This window comes from Somniosus microcephalus, chromosome 1, assembly GCF_052327205.1.
Source record: "Somniosus microcephalus isolate GS21.2 chromosome 1, FLI_Smic_1.0, whole genome shotgun sequence".
NCBI lineage: Eukaryota > Metazoa > Chordata > Chondrichthyes > Squaliformes > Somniosidae > Somniosus > Somniosus microcephalus.
Genome location: NC_140987.1, coordinates 382,004,827 through 382,028,335, shown reverse-complemented (window position 1 = coordinate 382,028,335; position 23,509 = coordinate 382,004,827). Strand labels below are relative to the sequence as shown.

General features: G+C 43.8%; 1 protein-coding gene across 2 annotated transcripts in view; it reads right to left on the bottom strand.

Annotated features, from left to right (window-relative positions):
* prrg3 (proline rich and Gla domain 3) overlaps window positions 1–19,655 on the bottom strand; it is a 51,969-nt gene extending 32,314 nt beyond the window's left edge. The window contains exon 1 of one of the 2 annotated variants that reach the window (XM_085996273.1): window positions 19,373–19,655. In XM_085996273.1, the coding sequence (XP_085852399.1) occupies window positions 19,373–19,600 (228 nt within the window). In that variant the 5' untranslated portion in view covers window positions 19,601–19,655. The remainder of the gene's footprint in view (window positions 1–19,372) is intronic. The other variant, XM_085996278.1, reaches the window with a different exon arrangement.
* Window positions 19,656–23,509: the final 3,854 nt, after the last annotated feature.

Sequence of the window (23,509 nt, the reverse complement as noted above, 5' to 3'; positions counted from 1 at the left end):
TCACTATCCTGAAGGCCCAATACCAGAGGCCGGTAAACGAAGTGTATGCCAGACATCTGCTGGCTACACGCAGGCAGCGACCAGAGGAATCAATGGACGATTTCTTACAGGGCCTAAAGGACCTGGTCCGGGACTGTAACTGCAAGGCCGTGACGGCCAACGCGTACTCTGACGAATTGGTCCGCGATTCCTTCATCACGGGCCTCAAATCGAATTATATCCGGCAGAGACTGCTGGAGGAGGTGGTCCTGGACTTAAAAAAGGCAGTGGCCACTGCGCGATCGCTGGACGTGGCCCAGAGAAACTCTGACTCTTATTCTTCCGGCCATGCGGCCCTCACTGCCTCGTGTGCGCCGAGGGGGCTGCCATCTTGGAATCAGCCATCTTCCCCATCCAGGTCTCAGACCAGCTCTACGCCGCCGGAGTCCCCACATAGAAGTTCACCCAGGAGTCCTACTACAGCGGCAATGTCTCGAGGCCCGAAATGCTACTTCGGCGGCCAGGCCAAGCACCCCAGACAACGATGCCCAGCGAAGGATGCTACATGCTTCAAATGTAAGAAAAGGGGCATTTTAGCAAAGTCTGCAGGGGGAATCTGATTTCCAACTCCGTCACCGCCTTATGCGTGCTGTGCGGGCCGCCATCTTGGGATCCGCCATCTTTTCCCGACTCAACGGCCGCCCAGGGCCCAACAGTGGCTTCGATCACGGTGGATCAATCCAGGCCACACCCGTTGACAAAATCCATGATGGACATACAGGTAAACGGGAATTTAACGAAATGTTTAATTGACTGTGGGAGTACCGAGAGTTTTATCCACCCTAGCCTGGTACGGCGGCACTCATTAACGGTAACCCCTACACGGAGCAGAATTGCTATGGCTGCTAAGCCCCACACTTCGGACATTTTGGGCTACTGTGTGGTAACACTGACTGTAAAAGGCACGGACTACAAGGATTTTAAACTCCTCGTGATGCCAGAACTCTGTGTTAATGTAATCTTGGGCCTGGACTTCCAGTGCCACCACGAAAGTGTCACGCTAGCATATGGCGGGTCCCAGCCGCCACTCACAGTCTGTGGCCTATCAACCTTAAAAATCAGCCCGCCCTCTTTATTCGCTAATCTCGCTCCGAACTGTAGGCCCATAGCGACCAAAAGTAGACGGTACAGTCTGGAAGACAGACACTTTATCAAGGCGGAAGTGGACAAACTCCTGCGGGAAGGCATTATTGAATGTAGTACCAGCCCGTGGTGTGCCCAAGTAGTCATAATTTAAAATAGCGAAAAGAAACGGATGGTAATTGACTACAGCCAGACTGTTAATATTTATACCCAGCTGGACGCCTACCCTTTACCCCGCATATCAGAAATGGTCAACCAGATTGCGCAATACCGAGTCTTCTCGACTATCGACCTCAAATCCGCGTATCACCAGCTCCCCATTAGAACGGAGGACCGCCCATACACCGCCTTTGAGGCGAACGGACGCCTCTACCATTTTCTCAGAGTGCCCTTCGGGGTAACAAATGGGGTCTCGGTCTTCCAACGTGAGATGGACCGCATGGTTGACGAGAATAAACTACAAGCTACCTACCCCTATCTGGACAATGTCACTATCTGCGGGCACAACCAGCAAGACCACAATCTAAATCTTGCGAGATTTTTCAAAACTGCCCTAAAGCTGAATCTAACCTACAACAAAGACAAATGTGTCTTCAACACAACCCGTCTCTGTATCCTCGGCTGTGTGGTGGAAGATGGGGTAATTGGACCGGACCCTGACTGATTACGCCCCCTAAAGGAACTGCCCCTGCCACACAATCCCAAAGCTTTAAAAAGGTGCCTGGGATTTTTTTCGTATTATGCCCAATGGGTGCCCAATTACTCTGATAAGGCCCGACCCCTCATTAAATCGACATCCTTCCCACTATCAGCTGAAGCTCGGGAGGCTTTCACCAGTATTAGACAGGACATTGAAAGGGCTGCAGTGTGTGCAGTGGACGAATGCATTCCCTTTCAAGTCGAAAGCGATGCGTCAGACTTTGCCTTAGCTGCGACCCTCAATCAGGCTGGGAGACCTGTGGCCTTCTTCTCCCGAACCCTTCAGGGACCTGAAATCAGGCACTCTTCTGTCGAGAAGGAGGCACAGGCTATAGTGGAGGCAGTGCGGCACTGGAGACACTACCTAGCCGGCAAACGTTTCACCCTGCTCACCGACCAGCGGTCGGTGGCTTTCATGTTTAATAACAAAGGGGGAAAATCAAGAATGACAAAATACTCAGGTGGAGGATCGAACTATCCACGTTCGACTATGATATTATGTACAGGCCGGGAGCCCTTAATGAACCCCCAGACGCCCTATCGCGGGGAATGTGTGCCAGCATTCATACGGACAAATTACAGGGTCTCCACAACGACCTCTGTCACCCAGGGGTCACCCGACTATACCATTTTATAAAGTCCCGCAATCTGCCCCACTCCATCGAGGAGGTCAGGGCAATGACCAGAGCCTGCCGCATCTGTGCGGAATGCAAGCCTCGTTTCTACAGGCTTGACCGTGCACACCTTATCAAAGCCACACGGCCATTCGAGCGCCTAGGTCTGGACTTCAAGGGACCCCTTCCCTCTGCCGACCATAACGTATACTTCCTCAATATCATTGATGAATATTCCCGCTTCCCCTTCGCCATTCCCTGCCCAGACATGACCAGTGCCACGGTCATCAAGTGTCTCTGTAATCTATTCTGCATGTTTGGCATGCCGAACTACATACACAGCGATAGGGGGACGTCATTCATGAGTGACGAGCTGCGCCAGTTCTTGCTCTCGAAGGGGATAGCCACTAGCAGAACCACTAGCTACAACCCCCGGGGTAATGGGCAAGTGGAAAGGGAGAATGCTACTGTTTGGAAGGCTGTCACGTTAGCCTTAAAGTCAAAAGGCCTTCCGACCTCCCGCTGGCAGGAAGTCCTCCCAGACGTGCTCCACTCCATAAGGTCTCTGTTATGTACTGCCACTAACGCTACCCCTCACGAAAAGATGTTCGTTTTCCCCCGGAAATCCACCTCGGGTATATCTCTACCCGCGTGGCTGACGTCTCCGGGGACAGTACTATTGCGGAAGCACGTGAGAGGCCATAAAATGGACCTCCTTGTGGAAAAGGTACAGCTCCTCCATGCAAACCCTCAGTACGCCTATATCGAATACTCTGACGGGCGAGAGGACACTGTTTCCATAAAAGACCTCGCTCCCTCGGGGAGCGGAGAGAACGATGGGAGACTACCCGATGAAGATCTACACTACAAAGAGACAGGACGCCCAGAGGTATCAATACCCAACTTTAACCTGGAGGACACTGCAGATAACCTGGAAGACACTGCGGAGGCCCGGACAGCGGAGGAACCAGAATCCACTCCCCTAGAGGCACCCCAACCGGCTTTGCGCCGATCACTGAGAACTGCAAAACCTCCTGACAGACTCACTTATACCAACTTTTAAGAAACATCACCCCGATGGACTAAATCTATAGAAGGGGTGAATGTAACGAAATCTGTTTGTCTTGATCCTGTATTCATTTTGCACTCATGTATATTACCCTCCCCCACTGTGTATAGTTTCACTTCCTCTTTCCTGACTAACCTGGGAGGTTCCAGGTCTGGGCTCTTGGCTCCGCCCGACTTCTCTTACATAAAGATCCCAGGATCTGTATGACTCATTCCTGTGAACCAGTCGGCGTGTTGAGATGTTAGCTCTGATCTTAGTGATTAAAAGCCAACTTGTTTAAGTCTATAACTTCTAGTTTTGTGGTTATTGAAGGCCCATCAATATGTAAATGTATTTTAAAAATAAACTATGAATATTTTTATAGAAAATTAGTGCTAGCTTATAAATAAGGAAACTCTAGGCTAACCCATTATACAGCATTATCCTGTATTCCGTTAAATGAACAAGGAAATATAAAATAAAATTATCAGCTGCAGCACTGAACAATTAAAGTCAAAGTGCAATTGACATAGAATCAATTCCACCTCAAAGGGCTGCCAGTCTCAACATGGATGAATCTCATAGAAACATAGAAGATAGGAGCAGGAGTAGGCCATTCGGCCCCTCGAGCCTGTTCCGCCATGTAATGAGATCATGGCTGATCATCCAAATTCAGTACCCTGCCCCTGCTTTCTCCCCATATCCCTTGATCCCTTTAGCCTTAAGTGTGACATATGCATGATTTGTTACAGTTGACGTAGTAAATTGCCAGTCACTGTCACGAAGGTACTATCAGAAAGTATTGCCATGATGTCCGAGAGTACTGCCATGATGTCCGAGAGTACTGCCATGATGTCCGAGAGTACTGCCATGATGTCCGAGAGTACTGCCATGATGTCCGAGAGTACTGCCATGATGTCCGAGAGTACTGCCATGATGTCCGACAGTCAGCAGGCCCAGCTCTCCTGCTGTATGTACAATGGTTGAACTTCCAAACTCAGCAGAAATACATCTGACCCTTTATGTGCTTACTCATTTTACCATTGTGGGTGAATACAAGTATTCTTTACAGCCTACTTGGAAAAAGGACTCCGGCCAGTGATGACTTTACTTTTCAGTGGGCTAGACTCTGTTGTACCAATCTTTATTGCTAAGTTGACTAGGGGAGTGGCAAAAGAGAACTTTACATTCGCATACTATCTGGATGCCTAGACTGGATCACCAGTGCAATCCATATTCCTAAAGTGTTACAAAGAGAGATCCTTGTATTTTTACCAGAGTCTCTTAATTGCCCTTAATTACCTTGTTTATGCTTTGGACTGCTGGTTAGATTCAGCATGTTGTGTTCGACTCATCGTGTGGTATTATTAGGTTATGTTTTGATGACATTATGATGGAGGAATACCACTCACAATGTCACTGGAGTAGAAAAAGATCTTTGATATGTGCACATCAAACTTGATTGATTAAATAACAACAGAAAATGCAGGTCTGTGACCCTTTGAAATGTTAACTCTGTTTCTCTCTCCACGGATGCTTCCTGACCTGCTGAGTGTTTCCAGCATTTTCTGTTGTTATTTCAAATTTCCAGCATCCGCAGTATTTTGCTATTGATTGATTAAATGCTACCCTATTGGAATGTACTGGTTCCCAATTCCCAAATTAATCACCAGAAGATTTTGACAATGACAATGTTATTATGAATGTTATTTGTATTCTCTGTTGCTAACTCTGATTGTTAAATTGTTTTATTGAATGTCAAACTGTTTACTTATTCCCGTCCCTTCCCAGTTCAGAGCTAATTATCTCTTCCTGTATCAACTTGCCTCAGTTGGTGACACTCTCGCCTCTGACTCAGGTTATGGGTTAAAGCTCCACTGCAGACTTCATCTAGTCTAATCTGGTCTGACACTTCAGAACAGTTCTGAGAGAGTATTGCATTGTTGGAGGTGCCATCTTGCAGATGAGATGTTAAACCAAGGCCCCCCTCTACCAGCTCACGTGAATGTAAAAAATGCCATGGCAATATATAGAGAAGAGCAGGGAGTTCTCCCAGTGTGTCTCGGTAAAAATTCTTCCTTCAACCACCACTAAAAAACAGATTATCCAGTCACGTGTTAATTTGCAGTTTGTGGGACCTTGCTGTGTGCCAAATTGGCTGCCACATTTCCTGACATAACTACAGTGACTGCATTTCAAAAAGTAGTTGATTGACTGTATAGTACTCAAGGATGTCCTGAGGATGTGATAAAGCACTATATAAATATAAATTATTTTTTCTCCCTTGTTTTTGACTGGAACTCTTCTCTCTCCTTTCCCCAGATCACACTGACAATCTTTTCCTCTCCCCATTCACACTGGCATGATCTTCCTCTTCCCCCTAATCTTACACCCCTCCCCTATCCTAGCACTATTCTCCATGCTCCCTCTGGCACTATCCCCCCCCCAGTTCACCCTGGCACTCTTCATCCCTCACCACCACCCACCCCCACCCATGGGTGTAATCTTCCCTAACTCACCTCTTATTGCTGCACCTGGCTCCAAACTGCTGCTACCACTCTGGGAGATTCAAAACTGTAGTGAGATCAGGAATTTTGACCCACAGCATGCAACAACAACAACTTCCATTTATATAGTGCTTTTAATCTGAGAAAGAGGAGGGGGCCAAGGATAGATCCTTAGGGGGCTTCCAGAGGTAATGGTGTAGATGCGGAAAGAGAAGCCATTGCAGGAGATTATGACTGGATAGGGAAGAGTGAAACCAGGCGAGGACAATCCCACTCAGCTGGACAACAGAGGAGGGGCATTCAAGGAGCATGGTGTGTCGAGAAGAATGAGGAGGGATGGTTTACCACAGTCACATAGGATGTCATTTGTGACTCTGATTAGGGCCATTTCAGCGCTGTGGCATGATTTGAGTAGTGATTTTAGGAGTTATTTCACTACATATTCCAGATGAATAGCATTCACTACATATAATGTCTATATATCAAGCAGTTCAGGTGATGCCATATATTACAAGGTGAAGTTTAAATGGTTTATCAAAATCATCCAAATCAAGATGGATTGTGTCTTTAAAACACAGTCTATGTTATACAGTCCAAAAGTAATAAGCAGTGGGGAAGACTGATCTCCTACTTTACTAATTCAACAACAACTTGTATTTATATAGCGCCTTTAAAGCAGTAAAACATCCCAAGGTGCTTCACAGGGGTGTTATAAAGCAAAATATGACATTGAGCTACAGAAGGAGAAATTAGGGCATATGAAAAAGATTGGTCAAAGAGGTAGGCTTTAAGGAGCATCTTAAAGGAGGAAAGAGAGGTAGAGAGACGGAGAGGTTTAGGCAGGGAATTACAGATCTTAGGGCCTTGGCAGCTAAAGGCATGACCACGTCGGTTGAGCGATTAAAGTCAGGGATGCTCAAAAGGCCAGAATTAGAGGAGCGCAAAGATCTCGGGGGGGGGGGTTTGGGGCTGGAGGAGATTACAGAGATAGGGAGGGACGAGGCCATGGAGGGAATTGAAAACAAGGATGAGAATTTTAAAATCGAGGCGTTGCTTAACCGGGAGCCAATGTAGGTCAGCGAGCACAGGGATGATGGGTGAATGGGGATTGGTGTGAGTTAGGACACGGGCAAGAGAGTTTTGGATGGCCTCACGTTTACGTAGGATAGAACGTGGGAGGCCAGAAGGAGTGCATTGGAATAGTCAAGTCTAGAGGTAATAACGGCATGGATGAGGGTTTCAGCAGCGGATGAGCTGAGGAAAGGGCGGAGTCGGTCGAGGTTACGGAGGTGGAATTAGGCGGTCTTCGGAAGCTCATTTCAGGGTCAAATATGACACCAAGGTTGCGAACAGCCTGGTTCAGCCTCAGACAGATGCTAAGGAGAGGGATGGAGTCAGTGGCTAGGGAACGGCGTTTGTGGCGGGGACCGAAGACAATGGCTTCGGTCTTTCCAATATTTAGTTGTTGGAAATTTCTGCTCATCCAGAACTGGATGTCGGACAAGCTGTCTGACAATTTAGAGACAGTGGAGGGGTTGAGAGAAGTGGTTGTGAGGTAGAGTTGGGTGTTGTCAGCGTACATGTAGAAACTGACGCTGTGTTTTCGGATGATGTTGCCGAGGGGCAGTATGTAAATGAGAGAAAGGAGGGGGCCAAGGATAGATCCTTGGGGGACACCAGAGGTAACGATGCAAGAGCGGGAAGAGAAGCCTTGCAGGTGATTCTCTAGCTACGATTAGATAGAAAAGAATGGAACCAGGCGAGTGCAGTCCCACCCAGCTGGACGAGGGTGGAGAGGCGATAGAGGAGGATGGAGTGGTCAACTGTGTCAAAGGCTGCAGACAGATTGAGAAGGATGAGGAGGGATAGTTTACCTTTGTCACAGTCACATAGGGTGTCATTTGTGACTTTGATATGAACCACTTTGGTACTAATTCAAGCAAATCCTGAGTAGTCCCTGGACAAACAAGCAAGTGATGATTTTTTAAAATTTCTTCTAATGCTTCATTCAAGTCTGATCAGTATGCATGATCATATCAGGAGAATTACAGCATAACTCTTTTGTTAACTCAGTACTATGTCAGTTGAAAACATAGGATATGGAAAGTATTCCAGTAATCTGCTGGATAGTAATATATTTTATGTTACATATATTTAAATATCACTAACAGCAATCACATTACTACCATTTTAATCACTCTTCTCATACATCATTCCATAGTTAATACATCAAGGTTTCTTTTCCAAAATAAGGTATATTTATATAATAGTCATTGCGCTATATAATATAGTCATTGTTATTCATGATATATATACTGGAGTATATCTTCCTCTGTGTGTAAATCATTTTATTAAACCATTATTATTTATGACAGTTTAGTAAATTCTTTAACTTTACACAGTGGAAACTACAAAAATAACAAATACTGACTTTTATTTCCTGGTAATCATTACCACTCAATAAATTCACACTAATTGCATCCCTCGGACAACATGGATATTTCAGTGTCAACAAAACACCCATGGGCTGTATTAGAGTCACAGAATAGATCACAGAAACAGAAAATCTTGAAACACAGGGCACACTGATCTGCATCTAAAAAGGGAAAGAAAAGTTTTGATGAAGGCTCATATCCTATCTTTACCTTTCAGAGGCTGGTCAACTTACTGTGCATTTCCAACATTTTATGTTTATATTTCAGATCTGTAGCATTTGTGTTTTTTCTTTTTTATCTCTACCACTACAGCTTTGACATTATTGTGGTTGGTGCAGTGCACAGGTTGGACTTCATTGTGGCATTCGTGTTGCCAAGTTCCAGATAGTGCTTAAGAAATCGTGGATGAAATCTTTCAGCAGCTGTGTCCGCCATTTACTCCTCTTCCTGTCATCCCCACCCAAAATCTCCCACCCTTTCTAATCCTGAACCTTTCTCTTTCCAAGCTCAACGTCCATGATACCTATCTCTGGCCTGGCTCTAATTTTAAGGTTATGCCCCCTTATTCTGGACGCCCCCACCAGAGGGAATAGTTTCTCTCTATCTACCCCATCAACGTTGGTTGTTATTTTCCAAAATTCCATAGATTCTAGAACGGTTCCCACAGATTGGAAGGTAGCAAATGTAACCCCAACTATTTAAGAAAGGAGGGAGAGAGAAAACAGGGAACTACAGGCCAGTTAGCCTGACATCAGTAGTAGGGAAAATGCTAGAATCTATTATTAAGGACGTGGTAACAGGGCACTTAGAAAATAATAATAGGATTGGGCAGAGTCAACACGGATTTATGAAAGGAAAATAGTGTTTGACAAATCTGTTAGAGTTTTTTGAGTTTGTCACTAGCAGAATAGATAAGGGGGAACCAATGGATGTGGTGTATTTGGATTTTCAGAAGGCATTCGATAAGGTGCCACACAAGAGGTTATTAAACAAAATTAGGGCTCATGGAATTGGGTGTAATATACTAGCATGGATTGAGGATTGGTTAACGAACAGAAAACAGAGAGTAGGAATAAACGCGTCATTTTCGGGTTGGCAAGCTATAACTAGTGGGGTACCGCAAGGATCAGTGCTTGGGCCTCAGCTATTCACAATCTATATCAATGATTTGGATGAGGGGACCAAATGTAATATATCCAAGTTTGCTGATGATACAAAGCTGGGTGGGAATGTAAGTTGTGAGGAGGATGCAAGGAGGCTTCAAGGGGATATAGACAGGCTAAGTGAGTGGGCAAGAACATGGCAAATGGAATACAATGTGGAGAAATGTGAAGTTATCCACTTTGGTAGGAAAAATAGAAAAGCAGAGTATTTTTTAAATGGTGAGAGATTGGGAAACGTTGGTGTTCAGAGAGACCTGGATACGAATCACTGAAAGTTAACATGCAGGTACAGCAAGCAATTAGGAAAGCAAATGGTATGTTGGCCTTTATTACAAGAGGATTTGAGTATAAGAGTAAAGACGTCTTACTGCAATTATATAGGGCCCTGGTGAGACCACACCTGGAGTATTGTGTACAAGTTTTGGAATCCTTACCTATGGAAGGATATACTTGCCATAGAGGGAGTACAATGAAGGTTCACCAGACCGGTTCCTGATGGGGAGATTGTCCTATGAGGACAGATTGAGTAGACTAGGCCTATATTCTCTAGAGTTTAGAAGAATGAGAGGTGATCTCATTGAAACATACTAAATTCTTACAGGGCTTGACAGGGTAGATGCAGGGAGGATGTTTCCCCTGGCTGGAGAGTCTAGAACCAGGGGTCACAGTCTCAGAATAAGGGGTCCGCCATTTAGGACTGAGATGAGGAGAAGTTTCTTCACTCAGAGGATGGTGAATCTTTGGAATTATCTCCCCAGAGGGCTGTAGATACTCAGTGGCTGAGTATATTCAAGACAGAAATCAATAGGTTTTTGAATATTGAGGAAATCAAGGGATATGGGGATAGTGCAGGAAAGTGGAGATGAGGTAGAAGATCAGCCATGATCTTATTGAATGGTGGAGCAGGCTCGAAGGGCCAAATGGCTTACACCTGCTCCTATTTCTTATGTTCTTATGTAACACCTCTGATCATCTTAAACACCTCAATTAGATCACCTCTTAATCGTCTATATCCTAATCGATGCAACCTGTCCTCATAATTTAACCCTTTTAGCCCAGATACCATTCTGGTGAGTCTGCGCTGCACCCCCTATGCGGTGCCCAGCACTGAATGCAGTACTCCAGATGGGGTCTAACCAGCACTCTGTATAGCTGTAACATCATTTCCACCCCTTTGTATTTCAGCCCTCTTGAGATAAAGGCCAACATTTCATTTGCCTTTTTAATTATTAATATCCCACCACAGCAGTTGGAGGAATTTAAATGTAGTTATTTAAATAAATCTGGAATGAAAAAGCTTGCATCGGTAATGGTGACCATGAAACTACAGGATTGTTGTAAAAACCCAACTGATTCACTAATGTCTTTTAGGGAAGGAAACCTGCAATCCTCTCCCGATCTGGCCTATATGTGACTCCAGACTCTTAACTGCCCTTTGAAATGGCCCAGCAAGCCACTCAGTTGTACCAAACTGCTATGACAAAGTCAGTCAGCACTGTGGGAGTACCTTCACCACAAGGACTGCAGCGGTTCAAGAAGGCAGCTCACCACCACCTTCTCAAGGGCAATAAATGCTGGTCTTGCCAGCGACGTCCACCTCCCGTGAACGAATAAGTAAAAATAAATAAATAGCATTTCTCTGTCACATGCACAACAGCCTTCTGCGCCAACAAACCCGCAAAATAAACCATTATATTAAAAAACAAAAATCAGTGAACACATATACTATCCCGTTTATACTACACATGGTGGAATTTGTAGCTCATACATCTAACATTACTAACATTTTTTGGTATCCCTTGATTCATCCTCTGCTTATAGCCCCTAATTTTGTACTTACAGTATGATGACAATGTCTTTGCTCCTTTATAAATGAATTAAAATTAAAGATGAAGGGGAAGCACCAAGCCCCAGGGTGCAAGTTACTAATTACTTCCAGCAGCAAGTGACAGCTGCACTGTACTGACCTATACACCATTCTTTACAGTACAAATGTGGAGTTTACCAGTATTACAATGCCAAACAAATTCTTAAGAGTACTGATGACGGGCAGCCACTGCAGAAGGCCTGTGAGCCAAGAAGCACTCGAAGTAGCAAAAGTAGTCTCCAAGCCAACAAGTTCTGAATCACAGATAGAAATTTAGGCTAGCACAGTGACAAATTATTAAAACATACTGTTTTGCGAACATTGACTGTTGCTGTCCTGGGGAGCAAGAGCACCTTCCAAACCCGCGACCTCTACCACTTAGAAGGACAAAGGCAGCAGACGCATGGGAACATCACCACCTACAAGTTCCCCTCCAAGCCACACACCATCCTGACTTGGACTTGTATCGCCGTTCCTTCACTGTCGCTGGGCCAAAATCCTGGAACACCCTTCCTAACAGCATTGTGGGTGTAACTACACCATATGGACTGCAGTGGTTCAAGAAGGCGGCTCACCACCATCTTCTCAAGGGCAATTAGGGATGGGCACTAAATGCAGGCCTAGCCAGCGACGCCCACATCCCATCAATGAATTTTAAAAAAAGAGAAGCAGGAAGGAATCCCAGGCCCACAGTGAATAAATTATGCAAGTAAGACGCAGTTGAACAACAAGAATTAAACTGCTGGTCTTTAACCCTGAACAAATGCTATAAATGTTACTCCAACATGGACTAGTTAGTAAAGGAAATCAACAACATTCCCAGCTCAAATCAATTTAGTCCGTAGCTCCAAATATCAACCTTGACATCACCATCAGTAAAATGGATAGGCCTGTCAGCTCGAGTCTGACCTTGGTTAGCAACTTGCTTTAAACCAAACAGTACTCAGTAACTGCCAGAACCCAAGTGATCTTACAGACTCTGCCAGCACCGTACCGGGTTCCACATCATTACTCAAGTTGACTTCTAGCCAGTTAGATACAGGTGCAGTTCCACAGAACTAATGTAGCTGTCCAAGGGTACTTCATGCAGCATCTGGGAATCCTGCTAACACTCAATTGGTTCCATCAAGAAAACAATTTTAAAAATAAATTAAAATGCGCTGTGCGTGACACTAACAGAACACAAGATAAGAAACAATGGTATAAATGGAAAATGTGTGGGGGAACTTGGTGGATACAATGTTTGTCCGATATCATTTTGCACATGCAATTTAGTCAGGTCATTCTGCAGGCATCTATCATCCATTCGTAGCACAGGCTGCATTATTCAGCCCCAGAACCAATTCGAAGACATGACTTTAACAGCACAGCTTTTACTTCATGTATAGGCATGCAAGATTATTCCTAGGATTATAAATGTAACTGGTTTTCCTAAAATAATCATGTACTGCAGAATGTTGTCTTAGCAACTTAACCACTACAAATATACTAACACAGAGGCCCTTTGCAGCACTGTGGTGTGGTACTGAGCCATAATGATCAGGAAAGTCCTCGGTTTGATTCGGTGTCCCTAAGCTAGAGTCACTTGCCATAGGACTATTGGTACCCATGGAAATGCACATCAACATATGTCAGGCCTTTAGCTGAGGAGGGCAGAAAACGACATGATTTCCCAGCATCAATCTCTTCAAACAGTTTTAGAATTACAGAGATTCTACGTGTTTGCTATTTGTCATTAATGTTTCTAGTTGGCTATCCCAGTTTATGACAATTATTAATCCAAGAAGTCTGAAAACAGCAGGCGTGACTAGAAGAGACATGTCGTTGCTAAGATTGGGACCTTGTGACTATGACTAGCAAATGACTGCTGTAGAAGATCGACTTAGGCTTACAGTACTGTGCGGAATGCTTACACTGTATGCTAATAGAAATGGCGGTGTAAGCATTTACTAAAAAGCTTTTATTACAGCTCGATGTTCTCAAGGATGCTTTGGCATACCCCGGGATGAACCCTTACATTTGGAAGAAGAGGGAAAAAACAGGATAGGGGAGAAGACTGGATCTAAAAATATTAGCAGGTGTGCAATCCAGCATACTGGAGCAACAATCTCCTGTATCACTGCAGATGGAACATAGATTTGGTTTCCCTACCCCCATGCCACTGGGCTCTTGACTTCAAACCATGGAAAGATGTGACTGGAGGCCAGGCATGTACAAGGAAAGCAGAAACATAGAAGATAGGAGCAGGAGTAGGCCATTCAGCCCTTCGAGCCTGCTCCGCCATTCAACGAGATCATGGCTGATCATCCAAACCCTAGCACCCGGTCCCTACACTGACAGCCATCCCACCCAAGCCCTATCCCAGTAACCCCACGTATTTAATCCCCCCTAACACTAAGGGCCAATTTTTTTTTTATCATGGCCAATCAACCTAACCCGCACATCTTTGGACTGTGGGAGGAAACCGGAGCACCTGGAGGAAACCCACGCAAACACGGGGAGAATGTGCAAACTCCACACAGACAGTCACCCGAGGTCGGATTTGAACCCGGGTCCCTGGCGCTGTGAGGCAACAGTGCTAACCACTATGCCACCGTGCTAACCACTATGCCACCCAGAAATAACTGGATGGAGACACCCTCCTCCAAGCCACTCCTGCACACTTCCAAAGAGCAAATTCAGAGCAACATTAGAAGGGGCTTGTGAACTGGTCACCTGTCCACTTTCTCGGCTGTAGTTGATGCAAGGCCCAGGAAGATCAGGTAAAAAGGGGACGAAATAGAAGGATATACCCTCAAATAAGAACAAGACATATTGCTAGTAGGATCACCCTGGCAACTTTCTCACACCGCCAAGCTGCTGACTCAAGAGCAACATGAGCCTGGATTAGTGCAGTGGGGGCATGAGTGCAAGAGGAAAGTAGGAACATAAAAGACTGGAGCAGACTGTTTTGAAACCTTTTAACGCACTCCTGACTGTCCAGAGTTTCAGGCATTTTGGAATCAAAATTATCAATTGGTCTATCTGAAAACATCCCTTTAAGTGTTGCACGTTTTGCAAAGAGTTGCACATTCCCAGCAGGAATTTTGCTTTGTGACTCATTACACGCTGTTGCTGAATTCAATCCACCCAACTATCAGCTTTTTCAGCACTTTATCTGTTTTTCTTTAAATTGTAACAATGCAGAGAGAGAGACTGAGTGCCAAGCTCCAGTCTCAATTGTTGTTTCAAAATTCAGAATGTAGAGCCAGGAGTGGACAGACCCCGAGAGAGCCTCGCTGAGTTAAACTCCAGGAGGGACAGAACTCTCTCAATCTGCACCAAAATTTAAACTGGCAGAGCCAAAGCAAATAATACACCTTTTAATCCAATTTATTTTAGCTACGCCTAATCAATGGAATTACTACTCAGCAAGTTATAAAGCTAAGTAAGTGGTATCTTCAGTGATGTCCTAAAAGTAATTTCTCAAAAAAAATAAACATAGTGGGAATGTTATTGGCCTCAGCATCACTAGGTTAAGGGAGGAGGACAATGGAGGAACAAAAAAATACAGAAACGCTGCAGACATAAGGAATGGAGTCCTAACGTTACATAATTTTAACACTTAGACAGTTTGAGCTGTTATTTAATAACATAATTAAGCTGAAATGGCTGTCATTCAAAATGGAACAACAATGCGGGAATAAGGAAAAGTCCCCTGCACATCCAGCTTGCTATGTCATTGAGGCCCTTTTCAGGAATGCCCCCTTCTGGAATGCACCCTTCCAGTGTTCATTCTTAAACTAAAAAACAAGACACACAGTGTTGCACCAGCTGTTTATAATTAGAAGGAACATACTTTTTAAATACCAATAAACAGCACTTACCTATGATGGCTGACTCCCAAAAGTGTTTAGCTATCTGTTTTGTCACCAAGCCACATTTAATTTTGTAGGGTACACACTATTCTACATTACATCTGCTATGAGTATCTTCATCCAAGCGCTGGCATGCCATCCAACAGCCATTTTCAGGGAATTATTTCAGACATGGCTAACTTGAGTACCCATCCTCGATATGATCCATGCACAATATAGAACCAAAAAATCATACAAGACAGAAGGAGGTCATTCGGTCCATCGTGTCTGTGCCAGCTTATTGAAGAGCTGTCCAATTAGTCCCACTCCCCTGCTCTTTCCCCATAACCCTTCAGATTTCTCCTTTTCAAGTATATATCCAATTCCCTTTTGAAAGTTACTACTGAATTTGTTTCTACCACCCTTTTAGGCAGTTCATTCCAGATCATCATAACTCGCTGCATTAAAAAAAATCTTCTCATCTCCCCCTGACTTTTTTGCCAATTATCTTAAATCTGTGTCCTCTGGTTGCCGACATTACTTTCAAAGCATTTTTCTTTTTGGTGACTAAATAAGGGACTAATCACAGTGGGGCCTCTCTCTACTATGAGTAAGTCCTGTTTATTTAAATTTGAAAAGTACACCCAGACTGTCTGTTCCTTCAAATAGCTGACCTTTAGACTTATCACTGGGGTAGAATTCTAATCATAACAATACATGCCACTGAACAAAGGCAATGTCCACTTTTCATCTTTTAAGAGTAGGCTTTTGCCATTAGACTGCAGGTCAGTAATAGATAATAAATAATGCAGACTACAGGACAAATGGAGCCACACTGCATCGTGGAAATATAGGGCCCTGATGAGACCACACCTGGAGTATTGTGTACAGTTTTGGTCTCCTTACCTAAGGAAGGATATACTTGCCATAGAGGGAGTGCAACGAAGGTTCACCAGACTGATTCCTGATGGGGAGATTGTCCTATGAGGAGAGATTGAGTAGACTAGGCCTATATTCTCTAGAGTTTAGAAGAATGAGAGGTGATCGCATTGAAACATACAAAATTCTTATAGGGCTTGACAGGGTAGTTGCAGCGAGGATGTTTCCCCTGGCTGGGGAGTCTGGAACCAGGGATCACAGTCTCAGAATAAGGCCATTTAGGACTGAGATGAGGAGAAATTTCTTCACTCAGAGGGTGGTGAATCTTTGGAATTCTCTACCCGAGGGTTGTGGAGGCTCAGTCGTTGAGTATATTTAAGACAGATCGATAGATTTTTGGATATTAAGGGAATCAAGGGATATGGGGATAGTGCAGGAAAGTGGAGTTGAGGTAGAAGATCAGCCATGATCTTATTGAATGGCGGAGCAGGCTTGAGGGGCCGAATGGCCTACTCCTGCTCCCATTTCTTATGTTCTTATGGAAAGCAAATATGCAATCATGGGCAAACCAACATACACTTATTAAACATGCAACACCATTGGGCAAAGTACTGTACTTCAAATTGACACCAAAAGCCAGTGAGGCCCTCGATTTCTAACAAAAAGGCTGGCCTAAGGAATCTAACTAATTTTCTTCCTCCAATTTTCTCCTTTTCTGAAGACAGTGAATCATACAGAAGCTCCACAGTTCTCACAGCCCTCCTGTGCCTTACCGAGTCATGTGTGAGCCATGTTAGGGAATAATGGCAGGTACTTTTACTTAGGTGGGGGGGGGAAAAGTCCAATCATATCTTCACCTGGAATTCATAAATGCACACTTTCCACCAGGATTCACTGGCTAACAATCAGGAGAGAGAAGGCTAGCCAAGTTTTCAGTAATTGTAATCAGCTAACTCAGGAATAAAACCTAGGACCTTCCTGGGCTGTGTGGCTCTGTACCATATCACATGGTGATTTTAATCACTGAGAAATCAGAAGAATTGAAAGCTAATCCATTTTCTCTGTGACTAAAATGTCCATATTTTCACAGCAAGGTCAAATCCAGCAGATGTGGCTCATGTTTTTATGTTGATGGCCATCAAAACTGGGACAATGCCAGGGGGGAAAGAGTGGAAAGCCGAAGTCAGCAGCATGTGTGTGCTGCTCAAAGCACAAAACAAGGAGGCTTCTGAATTTTCTATGTGCTTCATTAATCCCCTTCCAACCCAATCCATCAAAAACAAATAACACTCCTAGGCCTCATGCTCGCAGCACCATCAGGAATTGTTTCCCCCTTTTCAAAACTGCTATGATCTCCTTCCACCTCCACAAAAAGTCTATTCTCAACTCCCCTGTCCTCCTGAGCTACTGCTCTATCTCTCAAGGTCCCATTCAACCCTGAGCTGAGTTTCAGAACCCATTCATATCCAGTCCATCACCAAGACCACCTACTTTCACCTCAAGAATATCACCCATCTACACCCCTACCTAATCTCACTGCCTCTATGCATTCAACATCTGAATGTTCAATTTCTGTAATGCTCTTCCCCCCCCCCACTCAAACCTACACAAACTACATCTGATTTTGAAGAAATTCCTACGCACCCAGTCTCGAAAACTTCCACTGCCTCCTTGTTCCGCAAAGTATCAACTTCAAAATCACAGAATCACAGAATCACAGAAACCCCACAGTGCAGATAGGGGCCATTTCAGCCCATCGAGCCTGCACCGACACATATCCCACCCAATCCCCATAACCCCTACACCAACACATATCCCACCCTATCCCCGTAACCCCACGTATTTAATCCCCCTAACACTAAGGGTCAATTTATCATAGCCAATCATCCTAACCCGCACATCTTTGGACTGTGGGAGGAAACCGGAGCACCCGGAGGAAACCCACGCAAACACGGGGAGAATGTGCAAACTCCACACAGACAGTCACCCGAGGCCGGATTCGAACCCGGGTCCCTGGCGCTGTGAGGCAACAGTGCTAACCACTATGCCACCGTGCTGCCCTCTATGCCACCGTGCTGCCCTCTTGCACTTGAATTCTCTTCCTAAACCTCTTCACCTTTGCCAACTTCCTTCCCATCTTCAAAGATTTTCTCAATACTTGTCTCAGCCTATTCCTTTGGTCATCTCCCCTACTTGCTGCTCAGTCTTCACAACTCTCCTTGTATAATGTCCATGTGAAAGGTGCTCGATAAATGTATGGTATTTTTTAAAATAAAAGTGTGGGCAATATTTGTAGTTCACTATAGCTTTAAGTAGGCCCTGCTCTTTGATGGAGTGGCTACTCTATCTTAGTCATCTTCTAGGTATGTAGATCAAACAATTCAGAGTTCTCCATAAGATCCTACCCGACCCTACCAACCCCTCTCCGCCCCCCTCCTTTTGTCCCTCTCTGTAGCTACACATAAATAAAAGCCACAATCAGACTTGGTTCCCAGTAAGAGTGGAGTGAGACAATAAACTCACAACAATCAATTTTCATTTCATGTTCAAATATAAAACTAGAATTATGCACACTGACGTTTATTACACAACTGGAAAAAAGCACATTTAACCCCGCAATGCTCTACATCTGTAGCTTAATGCCATTGCTTATTCAATTGGAGCAATGCCTCGAGAGCCAGCCACAACTCTCGAGTCCATACAACAGCTACTCTGCAAAAAAAATTAAAAACAAGAATAAAACCCACAGCTAAATATTTTTAAACAAGATACTGACAAACCTTGTCTGTAATATCACACGAGAGTCAGTCCAACAAATGTAATAACAATCTCGGAAAATGAAAAGAGAATCAAGTGAAAATACACAGGGCTGATCAACAGGGGGGTGGGTGTTTGCTTTACTTAAGGATTCTTACCAACAAGGTTTATTTCTTTTTAAGTTTGCTTATAGATAATACTGGCTCAGTAAAATCAGATTGCTGAAGGCTTCTGATCATTTCATCCTTAAATATTACATGGGGTCTCCATGGAAACGGGAATGTGCGGGTGGAAAGAAGTGATGCTGCAGCAAAAAAAAATCATCAGGACAAGAACGGAGACACCTTGGAAAGCCACTCAGCTGCAACATTAAGAAGCTTCAACAAATACATGAAATCGCCTTTAGACTTTCATTAATGAAGACAAAAGAGGGAGAGACACATACAGTACGTACCTCACACGTCACGCCTTTAAATGCGCTCCGAGCACAGCCCGCACCACCGCGACTGTGCAGCACAACCCAGCCTGCTGGCAGCGGCCCCGCCCACCTGCCCTGACGGATCGGCGCCTCCGCCATACAGCGAGCGGGCTTCCGCCCCATCCACCAATCGCTGACGAGTATAGGCGGAGCCTTTCGTTGAGCAAGTTTGGTTTCCTCACCTCGCCGGGCCATGCAGCATTGTGGGGGTTGTAGTTTTCCTCCAGTAATAATTCCCAGACTGGCTTTTTTACCCCCACCCCCCCCAGCCCACCTCCTTACCCAGGGTGTAAGATATATTTTTTTAGCGGGACTATGCGGGTTATTCGATGGCGGCCACGCCTTAAACAGGGACTACAGCTTCCAGAATGCCAATATGCGGCGTCCAGCCACCCACCACCCCCCCTCCCGCCCCCTCCCATCAACAGCTCGTTTTGTCATTGGAATCACACCAGTGCGCTGCACTAAATTGGAATGCAACACCTACGCAGTCCTCAGTATCCCAGGAAACAGCTGCTCACTGGCACTTTGATGCATCACGACTTTGCAAAACTTGGATGAATGTCACGGTTTCTGACTCAGTGCCTTTAATTTAAAAAAAGACATATATATAGTATAGGATTGCTTAGGTGTCATTAAAAAGCAGTATTTCTCACAATAATTTGAAAGAAAAAAAAGCTTTTCAAATCAATCAATTTGGCCAGAAGAACTAAGACTACACACACTGTGGCGTAAGGTCGAACTCGACCAGAAAAAGCAACAACCAGGCTATGTGCCAGGGAAATAATTAGCCAGTGTTCTACAAAGGACATAGCTAACTCTTCTCATGCACACTCTCGCTGCTGGTTAGAGTGGCAGTTGTAGATTGACTGTAACGTCTGAAGAGATAAAAATAGGGAAGAGAAAATAAATACAATTTTTTAAAAAGTGTCAAGTAGACTTTTACATTGTAATAGCACAGTAGAGGAAATGGGGACTTAAAACACATCAACTTTGCATTCCCATCCATGATGGCACAAAGTGGAGTGCTGTAAGTGTGTGGTTCCAGGCTGTATCTAAGGAGTAGTTTTAAAGTTCAAAACATCAACAAGGGTTGTTACAATTCAGCTATTTTCTATTTGTCTTCAGGATGAAATGCAGTTTCCATAAATGGACCTTCATGCCTTATGATCTGAAGCTTACAACCCTTTTTGTGCCATGAACGTGAGCAGGATGGAATGAACTAATAATTATTATTTTATTGAGTTATTTCACACCAGAGTTTACATACTCCTGTCTCAAAGGTGGAAAATCACAGCATCAGACCATACTGTCCAGGCTAACATACAAGTCAAATTTTTATCTACAAGAATTAAGATTCACACAAAAACAAGAAGACATGTTTCCGTGTTAAAGGCACTACTGTATATAAGGGCACATGTTGTTGAATACAGTTTTGGTCTCCTTAAATAAGGAAGGATATACTTGCCTTGGAGGCGGTGCAATGAAGGTTCACTAGATTGATTCCTGGGATGAGAGGGCTGTCCTATGATGACAGATTGTGTAGAATGGGCCTATACTCTCTGGAGTTTAGAAGAATGAGAGGTGATCTCATTGAAACATACAAGATTCTGAAGGGGATTGACAGGGTAGATGCTGAGAGGTTGTTTCCCCTGGCTAGAGTGTCTAGAACTAAGGGGCATAGGCTCAGGATAAGGGGTAGGCCATTTAAGATTGAGATGAGGAAGAATTTCTTCATTCAGAGGGTTGTGAATCTTTGGAATTCTCTGCCCCAGAGGGCTTTGAATGCTGAGTATATTCAAGGCTGAGATAGATTTTTGGACTCTAGGGGAATCAAGGGATATGGAGATCGGGCGGGAAAGTGGAGTTGAGGTCGATGATCAGCCATGATCTTATTGAATGGCGGAGCAGGCTCGAAGAGCCATATGGCCTACTCCTGCTCTTACTTCTTATGTTCTTATGTAATACCAAGCAAAATACAATGCAAAATTTACATACTTGAATGTATGTATACTTGAAAATTGTATTTCAAAATCTCACATAGGCAGAACTCAGTGCTGTCCTCATGGAGTTCTCTTACCACCATGATGTATAAATAAATGGTGAAAATGAGTAAACTGTAGAACAGGGAGACCTAGCTGCAAAAATACCTCTCTGCGTGGGCTTTTAAAACCTCAGATTGATGTTAATCTTCAGCTATCACCCTTCTTTTCAGGATATGCCCTGGTGGGCCGGCCATTCCAGATGATAACTTTGTCCCCTGTCACTGTGGCAAATTTGCATACACTGTCATTTCACAAAACTGAGGTATTAGTCAAATAATCTGTCAAATAAATAAATAAATAAACAAATAGTCAAATAAATAGTCAAATATATTAGTCAAAGTATCTGTTTACAGTCAATGACAAACAGCCATATTCTCTTCCATTGCTTACACACAGGTCCTCAAGACAAAAATAATTATTTCCAGAAGCAGCTAACAGTTTCACAACACTTAGCTAATCTAAAAATGCATATTAAAAAGGTATGTTGCAGAAATTTTCTATGAAGCTGAGAAAGGCTCTACTTAAGTCACAGGAACAACAGAGGCACCAGGCATCTCAGCACAAATATCTCACTTCGTAACTTTTCAGATTATGAGGCAATTTTATAGAATCTTTAATACCTCAATTTCATTATAAAAGTGCTTGCAGACAAAAAGTTTAAAATAGATCCTGTTACACATTAGTGTTTGTGATTTTTATTTATGAGGAAGCACTCAAAATTCTCAGGGACTAAGAATTTTTCTGTATTCAAGCAAATTCTGATTTCAACAAAATTGCCTAAAATACATACCCCTAAAAGGCAAAAGCTCCACTTGTGTAGTTAAGCAACCATGGTCAAATGAGGTAAGAGACAGTGTCAAGCTAAAAGAAAAGGCTTACACAAACACAAGGAAAAGTGGAAATCCAGGAGACCGTGAGAGCTATAAAAAGCAACAAAGGGATACAAAGAAAGTAATGAGGTCAAAAAGGAATATGAAAAACACTTACAAGGGATATCAAATCTAATAGTAAAGTTTTTATAAATATATTAAGAGAGTGGTAAAGGGGGATGTGTGCCCATTAAAGACAGATGTAGGTAAAACCAGAATGGACAATAAGGAAATGACAAACTTGTTAACTTAATGCTTTGTATCTGTTCTCCCCATTGGAAGAAGAGAACAAAATACTGTGGGCCAGAACTTCGGGTCCCCACAGGTGAGTATGCGCTGGTTACTCACGTGTTGGCCCAACAAAAGTGCTGGTTTCGTGCATGCACTGTGCATGCGCGGGAAACCAGAACTTCCGTTCCCTTAAAGGAAGGGGTTCACAGGTCGAACGCGTGTGCTGGAGAGGCAGCACGTACGCCTGGAACTTCTGTATTTTTTTGCAGGTTTTTCCGGGAGGGTATGTCTCCAGCAGCTACGCTTATAAAAAAAAAACAGTCACAAGGCCTGCTTTTAACAAGGTGAATTAAGTAAAATAAAAACATTTTTTCCACAGGTTTATTATTTTAAAATACTTTAAAGAAAGGTAAGTTTATTTTTAGCCCCATTAGAAACTGTAATTAATTTTTTCAAAAATTTAAATTATTGTTTAAAATAGTTATTTTATGTAATTTATAGTTATTTTAAAAATGTGATTTTTAAAAAATTTATTTGACGTTTTAGTTATGTTTGGGGCTGAATTGTATTCATAGATTTGACAGGTCTTCCTGTCAAATCTATGAATACAGATTCCCTGCTACCATAGGCTCTCCATGGCCCACATGATCCCAGGGGACGCTTTGAACAAACTGCGCTGCGCCCCTGGGATACACAAGCACTGCGCGCCGGCAGTTGGAGCAGACCCAGGATCAGAATCCCATGTGGGCCCACAGCACAACGGCCGGTGCGCTAGGTGAGTGCAGGTCAGAGGCTTGCACCCGCGGGAAGCCTCCGACCCGAATTTCTGGGCCACCAGCTGTGCAAGGGAACGTAAAAATAAGTCAAGGGGAGGAACTTAGTGAATTTAATATAAATAAAATAATGGTAATGGAAAAAATAATGGGACTTAAGATGGATAAATCTCCAGAACATGATGG